General features: G+C 47.2%; 1 protein-coding gene across 5 annotated transcripts in view; it reads left to right on the top strand.

Annotated features, from left to right (window-relative positions):
• The window catches only part of LOXL2 (lysyl oxidase like 2), a 98922-nt gene that overhangs the window by 75840 nt on the left and 6100 nt on the right, over positions 1-16982 (top strand). For all 5 annotated transcript variants that reach the window (XM_073324947.2, XM_073324949.2, XM_073324951.2 and 2 more), the window contains 4 exons: positions 1477-1628; positions 5425-5592; positions 11493-11658; positions 12344-12587. In XM_073324947.2, the coding sequence (XP_073181048.1) occupies positions 1477-1628; positions 5425-5592; positions 11493-11658; positions 12344-12587 (730 nt within the window). The remainder of the gene's footprint in view (positions 1-1476; positions 1629-5424; positions 5593-11492; positions 11659-12343; positions 12588-16982) is intronic.

Here is a 16982-nt window from a genome sequence, read left to right as displayed (position 1 = left end):
AGTATATTTTTAAAAAAGTGATGACTTTTGGAGTGCTTGCCATTTCCGACATCTGCTCCTCTTAACATCCACCTCAAAGGATAAGGGCTGACTAAAGAGGTGGGGGAAAGTAACTTATGTTTAGTAACAGTGGGTGGACTCCTTCTTCTTTCTTGGAAACCTCGTCTGTGGGTAATGCCTTCCCCCACTAGCGCCCTCCAGCTAAAGCTGACTGCTAGCCAGTAAAGAGCATCTGGAACACCTTTGGGTCAGATGTGCATAGCCGTCTGTGGGCTACACTGAAATGATTCATCTGTAGAACATGCCACCTGCCAGTTTGGCTTCTGCTGAGTTGAGAGAGAGGATGACTCCATAGTAAAGTTCAGAAGATTTGTCTTTTCTCTCTCTCCTCATAGACAATCACAGGAATTAGAGATCTGTCAAGAGACCAGGTTGAGACCTAATATGTGGGGCAGATTATCCCACATCATCTTCTGCGGAGTTCTGACACCTGTTGGCAATGACTATCAGACAGGGGATACCGAACTGCAGGGATCTCAGGTCTGATCCAGTATGACAAGTCTTAGGAGTGGGAAAAGACCTACTGGATTATCTGATGCCTTCCACCAAGAGCAGGGGAAAGCCTCTATCCCTGACCAGCTATTGAACCCAGGTCCTGGATATGAGAGTAACCAACATGTAACCACGAGGGAGTATTGTGTGTTCATCCTTTTCTGCTGTCTCTTGCTCAAGAATGATGTGGCATTACTTGGTGCAAGATGCAGCTCTGTGCAGTCATTTGTCATGCTAGGAACCACACTGTTTCAAGTGTCATTGGATCAACTATTGATTACCTGTGGGTATTTTAGTATTCTCTGCAGGTCAAGTAGAAGAGAAATTTGAACATACACCTATCCTCAGGCCTAGACAATACAGTGACTCCTGCTATAAAATGCCTAGAGAGTTTTCAAATGATAACAATCGAAGACCACACCTTCTTACAATCCTTGTTAATGTCGGTGCTCTTGGAATCTTGGACTGCACACCTGTATTTGAGATTACTTGTTTGGCTGGAGTTTTATAAGGATCTGCATACTTTGTTTTCTTGCCCTGGCACATGTATATATGTCCCCATTTAAAATGTCAGGGCTTGATCGACTACAGGTTCCTGTCCGATAAAACCAGCCAAAAAACTGGGTCATTTTGAAAATTTTCTCCAGCTGAAGTGTGTAAATTACAGATGAGTGGAAACTTGGCTTTTCCTTTATTTCTGGCACATTTGAAAATCTTAGACTGCTGGAAATAATTTCTTAACATTAAAAACAAGCAGCAAGATGACATTAGCAGAAATCAACTGAAGTCCTTTCGGGCTGGTGTGTTGAATGCTGGATTTCATTGTTGATCATCTGCAATAATATAAACTTTTGCTGATTTCAGCTTCCCTCTCCTTGGGGGGCTGGCGGGGAAATGACCACCCTGTATTTCTTTCTCTTAAAGGAATGGGTCCCATTCACCTAAATGAAATAGACTGTACAGGGTTTGAAAAATCCATCACAGACTGCAAGTTCAACACAGAGTCACTCAGTTGTAACCATGAAGAAGATGCTGCTGTAAGGTGCAACGTTCCAGCCATGGGTTTCCAGAATCAGGTGAGAAGTCAAATTATGTGGATGTAACAAGAATACAATGTGGTGTGTGTGTGTCTCTGTCTGTCTGTCTGTCTGTCTCTCTCTCTCTCTCTCTCTCTCTTCCCCCCACCCCCTCCTTATATGGCCTTCTTCACTATAGTACCCGAGTACCTATTATGATCTCAAAGTGTTTGTGGGAATAGTCACCCAAAGGAAGTGGTGGAAGCCCCATCACTTGAGACATAAAACTAGGCCAGACAAAAAAACTATGAAATGCACAGTTGGGCATAACCCTGTGTTGACAATGAGAAGGACACGGGGTAATGATTTCAAAAGTGCCTAAGTCCCATTTTCAATAGTGACTTAGGGCCAGATTTTAAAGGTATTTAGGCACCTAACGATGCATCTAGGTACAAAGTAGCCTATCCAGCTTTGCAACAGATTTAAGTCAAGCATAGCTAAAATTATTATTGCTTAAATATTAGCCCCATCACCCTTGACTTCTGCTAGCACAACACACATGACCCTCAGTTAAGCTGTTGATGGGAAAGGAGTTTTTAAAGACTCTAACCTGGGCTACCCACTGTCATTTAGTCTAGTGATTTGTGGAGGCGGGATAGATCTTTAATGTTCCAATCAGCGTGCACAGGATGTAATCCACCTTTTATGTCCCCCTATCTTTGTTCAAGGCCTACGTCCTAAAACAACGGTCGTGTCAAACTAGGCTGGAGGCTAGGAGAGGAAATGTAGAATAAGTTTTGCTGAGAAATACTAACACATGGCATGGATGTCTCAAAGGAAAACAAAAAGCGTCCTGTGACTTTAACGAGCTGCCATGTGTCAGAGATTACGCAGTTAAGATTGAAGCCATTTCCTCAAGATGATAACTGTATTTAACGTTTCTGAAAGACAAAATACTGGAACTACTTGTGACTTTGAAGCTGCAATCAAACAGCTTTCGGAAGAGGGACCAAATGGTTTTCCGGGGGCTGTGTTTTTTTCCAGTCCCGAAAAATATCCTGGGGAAATAACTGGTTCTGGCAATTGTGCTTTCTAAAGAAAATCCTGCAACGGACGTGCTGTGTCTCAGAGTGAGCCTTGTGTGTCTCATTCTGGCATTGCACCTGCTCAGGAGGAACGTTCTGCTGCTTTGTGTCGGTGTCAAATGAGCCAAGGGTGAAATTAACCTCTCAGCAATGGGCCCAGCGCGAGGTTTGTGGGCCACTTAAGTCCCACTTTAACCTTCGAAATAGGGCTTAAGTGGTGCCTGTGTTGGCTCTCTGCGTAGTGGGGCATCTCACCCCCCACGTGAGCAAGTGAGATTTTTCTCAAGGAAGACCAAAAGGGAGCTAGAGCAGCGAACAGTCACACTGATTTCACAGGGCAGACATCCAGGGTTGAGGTTTTGCATCTGGGTCGACCTTGCGCTAACTACCTTTAAACTCCATCAGGATATGAGGATGTTCCATACTGAAAGGAAGGATGGTTGATTGGCTAATGTCCTTAATTAGGGTTGCATTCTCAGCTGTAATATAACTGTCCTGGGTGACCCTGCACAGGTCACCTAGAGCCAGATTTTTAAAGCAGCCTCTAATTTTGTGTGTCTCTGGGTTTTTTTGATTGCCCAACTTTATACACCTGGGGCCTGATTTCCCTTGATGGAAGCTGCTGGTGCTCGGTACCGCTAAAAATCAGAGACTGTGTCTAAAGCTGAGCAGCCAAAGACTGAGGGACATAGAGATCATTTCCGATACATGGGCATACATACCATCTCCCTGTCTTCGTTTCCCCATCTATAAAAGGAGGATAAGAACGCACCTCTCCCTCAGGGGGAGGCACTCAGATACCATGGTGATGGGCAGCACAGAAATGCCTCAGGCATAAACCACCAGTTGCATTTACAATCAAAGTGCTGTCACACACGGGTTGTGTTCCCCTTCCTTCTCCCACTGCACAGCAGTGACACTGTTGTGTGGGTTTGTCCTGGGACCCCCAACTCTCATTAGAAGTTAAGATGTGTGTGGGACTAGGTTACTTCTGCTTACTAATCCAGTGTGCTGTGGATTATTTTCTGTTCTACAAAGGAAAAAGCCAAGACTGGGAGGGTATGAATCGGGGCTTGGTCCATCTGGAAGTAGCATGTGGGCTCTTGCAGAGGTTCATACTAACCACTGGTACTCTGCCACAGCCCTTCAAACACTGACTCGGGATCTCTCTTGCCAGTAAGAACAAAGATCGTGTCAGAATCATTTGGCTAAACTCTTGTTCCATGAATTTTGACATCTGTATTATGTTAGACCAGAGAGCAAAATATGTTTTGAGCAGCAGAACAATAATTCCCCAAATGCTGTGCTTCCTAACTTCTGCTGGGCTGCCCCTTGGTGATATTAAAGTCCTACGCTTAATGCCATTGAGTATTCCCTGTGGGTGAAACTCATCCCTGTGCAGAGTCTGCACAAAGCCCATGCTGTACTCAAGCCCTATCCTGAAGATTTCATCAGCATAGAAGTGGTGCATAGGTTTTGGGCATGTCCTTTATTTCTTATTTGTATGATAGCAGTGCCTATTATATTGTGCTAGCCACGAGAGAATCACATAGGAAGAGACTGTTTCTGCCCTGAAGAGCTTACTGTCTAAATGGACGAGAGAATGGGTGGGAAGGGAAACGCAAATAATAATAAGGTCATGGAAAGATGTGTGAAGATTTGCCAAGCTGAGTTTATTAATGGTTCCATATTGATAAGTTAGAGGGCCTGCTAGGGTTTAGAAGACAGGGAGGGGTCTGGTGTTCTGCGTTGTATTCTCAGCAGTGCTTCTGACTTGCAGTGTGACCTTGGCCAATCGCTTCCGTTCTCCATGCCTCAGTTTCTCCATCTCTAAAAAGGGGATAATGAGACTGCCTTCCACCTTTTCGGAAAGGGCTTTGAGATCCAGGCCTGCAAAATGCTCTAAAAGTGCAAGGAGCTGTCTTATTTATAATTATTTTGTGACCTCTCTGCTCAGTGCTTAATAAATATTAATAATTCCAGCATGTCCTGCAGTTTGTGTAGGCCCCTGCTTAGCATGATGAGACCTTATTTATTATTTCCATTATAGCAGTGCCTAAAGTCCCCAGGCTTAGTCCCCATTGTGCTAGGTGCTGTATAAACACCTAGTGAGAGACTGGCTCTGCTAAGAGGCGCTTACTGTCCAATCTAATACCACAAGACAGTAGTAACTGTTAACTTGAGTTTGAAAGGGATAGAAAACTTCCTGTTTCAGGGCTAGAACTGACCTTAGAGAAAACTTTCCCTGGGGAGCCTGTTACCCTAAAACTGTCTACTACCCAGTGTCTTGCACCTACTTCAGTCGGGAGCAGCCACTGTCAGAGTACTGGACTAGATGGGTCTGATCCAAACGGGTAAAGCCTGTGTCCCTAAGGGCTGGAGAAGGACATATTATCATCCCCACTTTACAGCTGCAGAACTGAATTGACTTGCCCAAGGTCACACGCGGAGTCGGTGGCAGAACCAGGAATTGAACCTGATCTCCTGAGTCCCAGTCCAGTGCCTTAACCCTAGGATCACAGCGAGGCTAGAAGGATCTGAATTTTCCCTCCCCAGCTGCTGTAGCTTCATTGCAAACAATTCCACATGCCACCAGCTGGGATGGTCCTTTTATAAATCACTCACTCAGATGCGAGCGGAGAATGTGTTTTGCTGCCCACATCTGCGAGCCTGTGTCTGTTCAGATGTGGAACTAGGTCATTGGGAAATTCCTGGCAGACGCTTTCAGAGAACTGAAGAGGCTATTTCTCTCTTCCCTTGATAATCTGCAGCTGCGTCTGAGCGGCGGCCGTAACCCCTACGAGGGCCGGGTCGAAGTCCTCGTGCAGCGCAATGGCACTCTGAAGTGGGGGACTGTCTGCAGCCAGAACTGGAGCACCGTGGAAGCCATGGTGGTGTGTCGCCAGCTCGGCCTCGGCTTCGCCAGCCACGCCTTTCAGGTACGTCGCCTCTCTGTGGCGTGGGCTCTGGGCAGAGAGGAGCGAGGGGACCTTTTGCCCCCAGCCCTGTGTTGATCCACAGAGCAGGTACCGCACAGGCAGCCTCTGGGCACGCTGCCCTGCCGGCGTACCTCAACCCTGGGCGAGCAGGAGCACCCGTGAGGTGCGTGACAGTTCAGTCTGCAGGGCTCAATCTATCCTTGGCCTCCCTGCTGAGCCTGCCAGCAGTGATGGAGGGAAGGGGGTTAACCGCCAGGCTGTGGGGAGCCTCCCTGTTCCACACACAACCCCCGAGCGTCAATCACATGGTAATGGTTTTGCTCGCCAGTGCAGAGATTCCCTGGAGCCATCCAGCCCCTTAGCTCCCAGCAGTGTGTCCCATGGGCCTGCCACGTACGCCCTTCAGCCGACGAGACAGGACTATACTTCCAGCAGCACGAAGGCTTCCGGGGGGGTGCAGTGGTTGGGAGCAGCCCAAGGGAGTTTGTTTAAATCCCAAGGGGAACTCTTTGATCTCGATGACCCCTTTACTCTGGGCTGACACCAGTTATGCTCTGCAAGTAGGTTCCTACCTCTCTCTCTCACTGTCCGAAACAAATGCACAAGCTCCTTGAATGCCCTCTGCAGGAATGCCCACAGCCTCCATCCCACGGTGAGTCCAGAATGATCTGGTCTAGCCTTGGGTGCAGCATGCACTACAAAGTACATCATGGCTGATAGGTATAGGACAGGGCTGCCACCATAGTGGGCACCAGAGCAGCCATATCACTTGCCCTAGGGCAGAAATGGCAGGGCTGCCAAGGAAAACAAACCTTTTGGAAACTTGCATCTCAGGGCTGCAGTTCCTAACTCCTTTTCTGCTGGTTTCTGTGGCACATCTGGGGCAATGTTGTGACAACTTCCATCGTAAGGGACGCCCCCCCCCACAGCACTTTGGCTGACAGAGACTATCTATAGGATTGTTTTCTCTGCCCTGCACTTCTAGGCTAGAATGTGGCAGCAGCTTAGCAGGACACAGGAACGTTGCAGAACAGCTTAAGACAGGGAGCAGAGAGTTACCAAACGATCCAAACGAAATGGCAGTAGGAGACTAGGGAGGCAGAATGCAATCCCTATAAAGGAAGCCAGCCAGGCAGGACAGCTAGTGAATGGGGCAGCAACGGAGGCCTGTCCCAAGAAAGACCCTTGTCCAGAGCTGAGGCAAACATGTCAAGCTTTTCAGGGAAGGGGACTGTCTCGCTGTGGTATGCGATGTGCCTAGCACAATCTTGCTTCACCCTAATAACACAGTACAAAATAATGCCAGCTGCCTTCCTGGGCTTGTTTAATGTGGGTAAAGAGTGAGGCCTTCAAATAACTAATAGCTCCTGAATCCTGCCGGGGACTGGGTAGCTCGCTCTGAAGATAGGCGAGACTCTAGGCAAAACCTGAGTGCCGCTCTGTGGTAGGTGAGTTATTGTCTCTGTGTAATAAACGACTCCATCTGGGATCTCCATGGAGAATGTTAAATATTAGGCCCAGTGAACATGGCAGACTCTAGACAGCATTATCATAGAGCAACCAACAGGGCTAGAGATGGAGCATATAGGTCCTTGGAAGACCATTGAGATTAAACAGCTGTCATCTAAGCGGGAGGCGCAGACAACCCACCTTCCGGCAGAGAGGGTTCCAGGGCCCCGGGCAATCCAAACGTTGTAATTCCTATACAAAAGCTTTTGAGGGAGCCGGCCAAAGCTGCACAATGCTCCTATGTTAATGTAGCCAGAGACCCTCCAAAGAAGCTTCTTCCCCACCAGGCTCCAGCCTCCCCTTACCTGGCAGCAGTTCTACTGGATCGGGAGGCCTTAACTGCACTCCCTTAGGATCCAGTTCCTCCTTCAGGGGCTTGCCCATGCAGCCACTTCTTCCCCGGTGTCTTCAGGAATCCACTTGATAGGCCGACTACCCTCTCCCATCCCATTTCTCCAGCCAGCCAGCCTGCCCCTTTGTGCTTTGAGGGGAAGGCTGAGTTGCTGTTCCCCACCTTTGGTATGTTGAGGCTGCCCAGGTTATTCCACCAGCACAACTTTGGGGTGAGTGGCCTAGTGGAGATGCCACTAACCTCGTGGCCTTTGGGCTCTTCTAGTTCGTCATGCCCTAAACTAGTGACCTGTAGGCTGCCTCCAGGCAATGATTTCCCACCGCTGTAGGCCTTCAGGTTGATGGTGACCCTCCCTCCACCATGTCCTAGCACTGGTCAGAAGGGCCTAATTCTTCAGGGATTGGGGTGGGGGCATAGTGCTGTCATTTCTCTCATGCAGGGCTTTGAATTCACAGCTAGTTTAGCAATCCACCTTCACAAGCCGCTGCTTTGGCTCTTTGAGTTTATTTTCTTGTGCAGCTGCCAAGCTAGCGTACAAGAGCCCAGGGCGGCTGCATCCATCGAACACCGCCCTTCCCAGTCTCCCGGCTCTATTGACGCGGCACCAATAGGCTGTCTTGAAACGAGATATTTTCCTTTAGCAGGGGCCGCGGGTATTTAGAATAGAAAAGACCCTTATGTGGGACCAGGGTGCATTATACACATGAACATAAAGCAACACTGTGGGGAACAGGGGTTAGCTGTGTGTGCAGAGGGCATTGCTAACAGGGTTAATGAGACAGTGTGTTGCAACAGCAGCCATGGTACAGACCATTCCTTCTCTACCTGAAATGCATTCCCAGCTTTGACACTTTCACATAGATCAGCATAAGGTGATTTTTTTACTTCACCCCTTGCAGCTGCAACCAATGTTGGGTTCTTAGCCAGGAGGAAGAAGTCTTGGGACTACTAGACAGGGCAAGGGACAGTGGGGAATAATCCTGCATTGGTCCACCAGGGAAACTGTCTATATTTACAATTAATTTGGAATTTGGAGTTCATGTGGATACAATTAATCCACTATACTCAGTTCCCCCTTTAGCTGCAGATCTCCAAGCAGTCCCCACACGGAATTACAGTAGAAAGATCAGGGCCCCACAGTGCTGTACATACCCCTAGTAAGAGACAGTCCCCGGCCCTGAAGAACTTACAGTTTTAATAGGAAAGACGGGTAAAAGCAGGGGAAGAGGGAATGTTATCTCCATTTTACAGGAGGGGAGCTAAGACAGAGAGAGAGACAGATTGTCCAAGGTCAAACAGGAAGTTGATGGCAGAGCCAGAAACTGAATCTAGATCTTTTGAGATCCAGATGAGGGGCTATAGGTGTTAGACCATCCTGTCTCTTAAACCACTAAGTCTCGTAACGGCCCTGTGAGGTTGTTAAATATAACAATCTCGGTTTTACATAAGCTGAGCACAGAAAGGCTAAGTGGCTTGCCTGTAGTTGCACAGAGGCAGAGCTGGGAATAGGTGGAGGGCTGAGATCTTCCGAGCTGTTCAGGGGATTTAATAACACATCTTCCATTAATTTTAAATCCTGTGAACCGCTTTGAAAATCTCAGCTCAGGACTCCTGGGTCCTAGATTCCAGCTCTAACCAGTAGAGATACTCCTGTTCTTGTCTAGCTCTCAGCAGACAGTACTTCACAATTTCTGGGTACAGCATGTTACCCTTTCAGACTATGCCACTGAACCATTTGCTACCCTTGGGGAGTTGAGGACTTGAGGACCTGGCCCTAAAATCATGTCAGAGGCCTTTAACGTGTTTGTTTCCGATAGGAAAACGTTTGCTTCAAAACATTCCTTCCTGTTTATCTTCTGGGTTTTCCTATTTTCTGGCTGACACCATCTCTGCCTTGCACCAGGCCAGTCTGGCTGTTAATTCTCTATCTCTGGTGTTAGTCATGCAACAGCATTCTGGTCTCATGCTGGAGCATCCTGCTGGCCCTCCCTGATGCACAGATGTTGCAAGGCAGACATGATTTATTTGCCAGGCACCCATCCTAACGTGGCAGTGTATCTGCCCATCCCAACAGCCCGAGAGGATGAATTCATAAACTGGCTGGGTGGAGATGTGGATGTAGAGTTGGACTACAGCAAAGTGGAATTTAAACATATCCAAAAACAAGGAGAGATATTTTTAACCATGTTTAACCGTGACCCATGCTCAGCACAAAGGACGCTCATGATTCCTGGGTTCTACTCCCAGCTCTGGGAGGGAAGTGTTGTCTCCTGCCTTAGAGCAGGGGACTGGGAGTCAGATCCCCCGATTTCTATTCTCTGCAACTCAGTGGCAAGTCATTTAACCTCACTTAAATTGTGCCTCCATTTCCCTGTCTATACAGTGCAGATAATACCTCGCAGGCAGTTGTGAAGATTAACTAGTTAAAAGTCTATACAGTGCTTTTTGTAGATCCAAAGGGCTTAGTATTATCATAAGATAGACATCTGATTGTCTCGGATACCCCCGCGGCTTCAGTACAGCCACAAAAGGCAGGATGTGCCATTTTCTAAAATATCTATTGGCAACAATTCCAGCTCATTTTATATAGATTGCTAAACTTTGCTCTATCTAAATTGCACGGCTTGAAGCCCAAGGGAGTTAGTTAAGGATGGTGTGGTACAACACCCATGTCACGAGGGCTGACTGCATACCTATGTGTACAAATATATACACTTGCTACAGAGTTCAGTTGACTTAAGACAGTACAAAATCCCAGCAGCAAGTCAAACAATGAAATCATGTACCCTTGTCAGGGCAACTCGCTGATAACCTGTTAATGAAGATCCCAATCTCTGACCGGGTAGAAAAGCCCAAGCAGGCCTCCTAATATAGGAATCAACGTGATAATACATTTACAGATAAAGCTATGGCACCAGAATGTCTGTGAATATTGTTATATATATTTTGCTACTATTTCCTCCTTTTTAAAATGGGCCGGGGGGACTTTTTTTTTTTTTTTTTTAAGTTTTCCTCCTGCTAAATGGACACACATTCTCTTTTCACTCCATGTACAGTAACTTATGTTTTTGTTGCTTGTTGCTTCCTGCCTCCCTGCACAGCAGCGGCTGGTCACACACTCTGGGGAGCCTGGTACCCGTATGAAAAAGGGATTCCCATCCAGCTCATTAAACTGGAAGTGGCTCCTGGCTAATTTAATGTGGAGACAGGCTGATGAATTGCAAAACTCATCTTGTGCAAACATTAGCCCAGCTCCAGGATCTCTGCATGCCAGGTGGCCCATGACTGAGGTTAGCACAGAAGCCAGGCCTTCCCGCATGGTAGCCCAGAACACTAACCACTTACTTACAATTTGCTCCAAAGGGTAGTGGGATCTCCTTAGCCTTTGAAGGCTGGGGCAAGGGTTTTCAAACGTGACTGGTGATTCTGGCTGCCCAACTTGTGAGCTCTTAAAGGGGCGGGCGGGGGGCTGAGTTTTTACACAGTGCTGAGCACCCACCCTCTGAAAATCAAGGCCTCTTTAAGGTGGTTCAAGTTTAGCAGACAAAATCACCTGGGCCCTTTTGGAAATCTTGACCCAGGATTCAAACCTGGGTCTCCCCTATGGTGCTGCAAATCATTAATAACTGGCTTACCTGGTTTTTGAAGTGAATAAATGTGCCCCAAAGTGATAGATGTGAGAGCTCTGTCTCTCTTCAGAATAAGCATTTCCTAACTTGATGGCCTCTAAATGATTTGCTTTGAGGGGAGCATTACCTCTCCAGAAATATGAAAAGGGCTCGTTCCAAATACAGATGCAAATGTTCATGCATTCACAAAGAACCCTGATGCTGTCTCCCGTGCTATAGTTTGCCTCGTACTCACTTGCCCCTCACTCCAGTGGGAGTTATGGGATTTGGATGGATCTAACTTGCATATCAAAGTACACCGGTGGGGTCTGTCCTTCCAGCAGTGACCTGTGCTTGGACATTCTCCCAAAGAGGAGCACCTGCCACTGGAATCAAATGACCCATTTCTCTCTCTCTCTCTCTCTCCCTAGGAAACTTGGTACTGGCACGGAGATGTCAGTGCCAATGACGTCATTTTGAGTGGCGTGAAGTGTTCCGGGACGGAGATGTCCCTGGCGCACTGCCGGCACGACGGGGCCCAGGTGTCGTGCCCCAGAGGTGGCGGCCGCTTTGCCGCAGGAGTTTCCTGCTCAGAAAGTGAGTTACTTGGTTTTCCTCTTCCAATCGTCAAGACACCTAGAAAAGTGATACTGATCATGGAGATTTCCCTTCCAAAGGGCTTTTCTTGGGATGCTGGGAGGAAAGAGGGAGGCTCCTACCAATCATTGGGCCATCTTTCTATTTTAACACACTGGCAAATGTTAGGATCCACTGACTGTCTGAATAATACAGAGTTAAATGTCCAAAAAGCAGCAGTAGGGACGTAGCTTTTTATTTGATGTTCAGTTCATTGATTTTCTTTCTTCCTCTCGTGCGCCTTCTTCAGTCTCTACTTTCATTCCGTCTTCGGCTCCTCTGTAACTGCTTTCTCCAGCATCTTCTCCAGCCCTTGGCTTTCCACCTCATATTGGGAACAGCCTCCTGTTTCCCACGTGCTCTGCCTCTCCTCCTCCAAACTCAGGTATTTGCCACTGCTTCCTGCACTGACCTTCTCACCAGCAACATCTCTGCACTTTCTCAAGCCTGAGCCAACTGCCATGTGTATTGCAGTTTGTTGAAAACCTTGGTTTCAAACAGCGCGGATTGTGGTCCTGTCCTGCCCCCTCTAGGACTGTGCAGCGGGGCAGCTATGCCAATGGCTACAATTGGGATATGATTTGAGTGGCAAACCGTCGCTTTGGTGTGGATAGGTCTAAAGACATTTTCCTTTCCCCACGACCAGCTGCCCCGGATCTGGTGCTCAATGCCGAAGTGGTGGAGCAAACCTCCTACCTGGAGGACCGCCCGATGTTCTTGCTGCAGTGTGCGCTTGAGGAGAACTGTCTGGCCACCTCGGCTGCCAACACGTCCGTGTCCACTGGTTACAGGAGGCTCCTGCGCTTCTCCTCCCAGATCCACAACAACGGGCAGGCTGACTTCCGCCCGAAGAATGGCCGCCACGCCTGGATTTGGCACGACTGTCACAGGTGAGTGCTTAGGTCCCTCTGCATTTGTTGCGAATCAAAATGCAAGCACCAAAGACACAGTCCACTCTGCTGCCCTCTATTGGCCATGAGAGATGAGGTGGCTCCATTTCCTCATGGACATGGGCACATCCACATCTCAAAGCCACCATCCCAAATAGCACTAACTGGCCTCTTCTAGATGTTTGAGCCATTATCATTGTGCTGCACACCACAGCCACTCAGGCTTCATGGAGACATCTGGGATAGAACTCGGGTCCTTCTGCTTCAAAAGCACAGGCCCGGAGCACTGGAGTAAAGGAGAAGCTCCTTAAGAGTATATGGCCTGTGACACACACTTAAGCAGTTATGATTCCAACCAATAGCAAACGCATACACACAGTTTATTACAATATAAAATCACTGATGAAGCCAGGTAGCACAACTGATTGGAATCTCATTGTCGCTTGCTTTACTGAGAAATCAAAATTCACTGAAGGACACCAGAAGTAGCCTACGCTGAGCTGTTCCTGGGTAAAATTCCTTACCTCCCCATGGATGATGCAAAGGGGTTTGTAATACAGAAACATCGATGGTTCCATAACCCTCAAACAAGAGCTCACCACCTGATTGCCCTAAGCTAAGGGACAGGTGCCAAGAATTGTAGGAATGGAAGAGACCTTGGGAGGTCATCTAGTCCAGTCTCCTGCAGGACTAAGTATTATCTAGACCATGCCTGACGGGTGCTTGTCTAACCTGCTCTTAAAAATCTCCAATGATGGAGATTCCACAACCTCCCTAGGCAATTTATTCTAGTGCTTAATCCCCCTGACAGGAAGATTTTCCTCATGCCCATCCTAAACCTCCCTTGCTGCAATTTAAGGCCATTGCTTCTTGTCCTGTCCTCCAAGGTTAATGAGAACCATTTTTCTTCCTTCTCCTTTAACAACCTTTTACATACTTGAAAACTGTTATCGTGTCGCCCCCTCAGTCTTCCCTTTTCTAGACAAAACAAACCCAGTTTTTTCAATCTTCCCTCATAAGTCATGTTTCCTAGACTTTTAATCGTTTTTGTTGCTCTTCTCTGGACTTTTTCCAATTTGTCCACATCTTTCCTGAAATGTGGCACCCAGAACTGGACACAATACTCCAGTTGGGGCTGTACCAGCGTGGAGTAGAGCGGAAGAATTACTTCTCATGTCTTGCTTACAACGCTCCTGCTAATACTTCTCAGAATGATGCTTGCTCTTTTTTGCAAGTGTCACACTGTTGACTCATGATCCACTATAACCCCCAGATCCCTTTCTGCAGTGATCCTTCCTAGGCAGCCATTTCCCATTTTGTATGTGTGCAATTGATTGTTCCTTCCTAAGTGGAGTACTTTGCATTTTTCCTTATTGAATTTCATCCTATTTACTTCAGATTATATCTCCAGTTTGTCCAAATTGTTTTGAATTTTAATCCTATCCTCCAAAGCACTTGCAAGGCCTCTCAGCTTGGTGTCGTCCACAAACTGTATACGTGTACTCTGTATGCCATGTTTTAAATCACTGATGAAGATATTGAACAGAACCAGACCCTGGACTGATCCCATTGGGACCCCACTTCATATACCCGTCCAGCTTGACTGTGAACCACTGATAACTACTCTTTGGGAATGATTTTCCAACCAGTTTTGCACCCACCTTATATTAGCTCCATCTAAGTTGCATTTCCTTAGTTTGTTTGAGAAGGTCATGCGAGACCGTATCAAAAGCCTTACTAAAGTCAAGATATACCATCTCTATCACTTCCTCCCACCCCCACCTCCATCCATTTGTTACCCTGTCAAAGAAAGCTATCGAGTTGGTGTGACACAATTTGTTCTTGACCAATCCATGCTAACTATTACTTATCACCTCATTATCTTCTAGGTGTTTGCAAATTGATTGTTTGATTATTTGCTCCATTATCTTTCCGGGTACAGAAGTGAAGCTGACTGGTCTTGTAATTCCCCAGGCTGTCCTTATTACCCATTTTATAGATTGGTACTCTGTTTGCCCTTTTCCAGTCCTCTGGAATCTCACTTGTCTTCCACGACTCTTTAAAGATAATCGCTCATATCTCCTCAGTCAGGCTCCCAGAAACCTCCGCTCCCATTTCCCTTCCTTTTTCCCTTTGACCAGCTGGAGCCCTTCCTCCTGTATCTCCTTCCCATTTGACTCCCGCAATCAGCCAACCTGCTTTTAATGAACCAAGGTCCATCTTCTGGGCAGACTTTCATTCGAGTCAGGACATCTCCACCATGCTCCAGCGAGGTTGGAGGGGGTAGGGCCAGCTCCACAACTGCACAAAACAGATGGAAAATAAACAGGAGATCTTGCCTGGCAGATGGAAAGGGAAACCAACTTGAGATTTACCAATAGAGAGAAGAAACCTGCATCCCCTTTGTCGTTGCTTTCAGCACCCTACTGGGGGACAGGTTTCCACTGTCTGCCAAACAGTGAGTGAGCATTTATAGGGAGGGATCAGTAGAGAGGCTTCGGCAACGCAGTACCTTCCACAGGGACTATTCTATCCAGCTGACCCTCTTCACCAGCTTCCAGATTCTTTGTGGTCCTCTGTACTGCTTGCCGGCTCCGTTCCTCTCTGAGCCTTCAGTAGTTGGCTCTTGCTCAAGGTGGCTACATTGTGAAAGAGTCCCTCTTATTACATAGAGACTCATACAATACCATGGCCCAACAGCATCCAAGCACTGAGACTGGCTGTTCAAAAGGAGCAAAGGTCTGTCTTTTGGAAAACATCTTAAATGAAGTGAGGAGAGGCTCGGGAAGAGGCTACAGGCCCTCTGTGTGCTTGAAACTGGATTGTTTACATGGAGGAACATGAACTATATTCCTCTTGCATCTCTCCAGTCTGTAAATACTGGAATATAAGCACCAGTTGGAATGATGCAAACACATATTTTAGGAACTGAGTCAGACCCTAGGTTCTAAATGTTTTTGCAGCGGAGGCAGCCAAAATAGACGACTTCAAAATCAGCAGCTTGGCTACCACAGAATGCTCCTCTTTTTTCCAGTCGTCTCAGGCCGGGACTGGAAGCCCCTGTTCAGCAGGCGTGTGATACAGGAGCAGGACAAAAATGGAGAAAAGCCACTTAATGCCCAGGTGAAGGGAGACTTAAGAACATCCGGCAGCGATTTCAGTGAAAGCAATTTTGGATGAAGAAAAATCCTCTTTTCCTATAGGGAAAAAATGCTTTTCGTTGGTCTGGAAGCACATTTTAGTTAAATGAACACATCTGTAGTTTGATGTTGCAAACATCTGACCGACAGTATTCGGGAGCACCATTTACTGAGAAGCCCTGATTTATTTTTACAGGCAGAAGGCTAGTTCTGCTTTCTGTTCAAGTCGAGCCACTTTTTAAAAGCTCTTCAGCAATGTATTTTGGATTAGGCTCTGTGCAATTGGCCCAATCCCGCAATCGGCTCGGTGCGGATGAACTCTTGGGGCCCATCCCGAGTGCTCCTAAAATCCGTGAGGCTTGGCACGGGTCTGCTCGCAGGGATCAGATGGCAGGATTTGGGGCCTGTTTTGTTCACGTGCTTATCACCATGGTATCTGAGAGCCTTTGGTGGTAACCATGCTGGCAACAACCATGTTCCAGCCACTTCGCTCTACCACTGGTTCCAAGGAGCGGGGGACAAATTCTGATCTGAGTTATGTCAGTGTAACTAAGCCCTGACTGAGCAAAGCCCATGCTTAACTTTAAGCATGTCTTTAAGTCCATCCGTATTCAGCAAAGCACTTATGCATAAGTCCCACTGACTTCAGTTGGACTTAAAGACATGATTGAAGTTAAGCAACTTTGTTGAATCAGTGGCTTGATGCACAATATTGCTCCCTCACACACACACATTTATCCACACTGTTGGAACCACCCTGACTACAATGCCATTGTGTAGAGCAGGAACCTGTCTGACAGCAGGGCAGACAGGATCAAGCTGACTCTGTTAGTACCCGGTTAAAATTATGAAGTGGGCTGTGTGTATGAACCCAGCCATCCTGTTTGAGGCAGAGTGAAAGGAGCTCAAAACTAAATTTACCTGATTCTGCTGTTAATTTCTGGCCAGTAACTTAATGTTCTGTGCCCTTTGAACTAAGGTGGCTAAGGTTTCCATCTCTCTGAGATGCGTATGTGGCCCCAGTCGCTCTTGGTTTCCCGCTCTCTAATGCATGAGGTATGGCAGCATTCATCCATTTTAAAGGGGAACTGAGGCACACAAACTAAGTGATTTGCCCACGGTCCTACAAGATGTTTGTGGCAGAGCAAGGAATTAAACCCAGCTTTCCGAAGTTGTGGGTTAACGCCCTAACCACTGGATCATCCTTCCTCTCTAGGGGTTACGCTATGCTTTTAAGATGGCAGTAAGTTAACAG

The sequence above is a fragment of the Lepidochelys kempii genome, chromosome 26 (genome assembly GCF_965140285.1).
Source record: "Lepidochelys kempii isolate rLepKem1 chromosome 26, rLepKem1.hap1, whole genome shotgun sequence".
In the NCBI taxonomy this organism is placed as follows: Eukaryota; Metazoa; Chordata; order Testudines; family Cheloniidae; genus Lepidochelys; species Lepidochelys kempii.
This window is presented reverse-complemented; position numbering and strand designations above follow the sequence as displayed.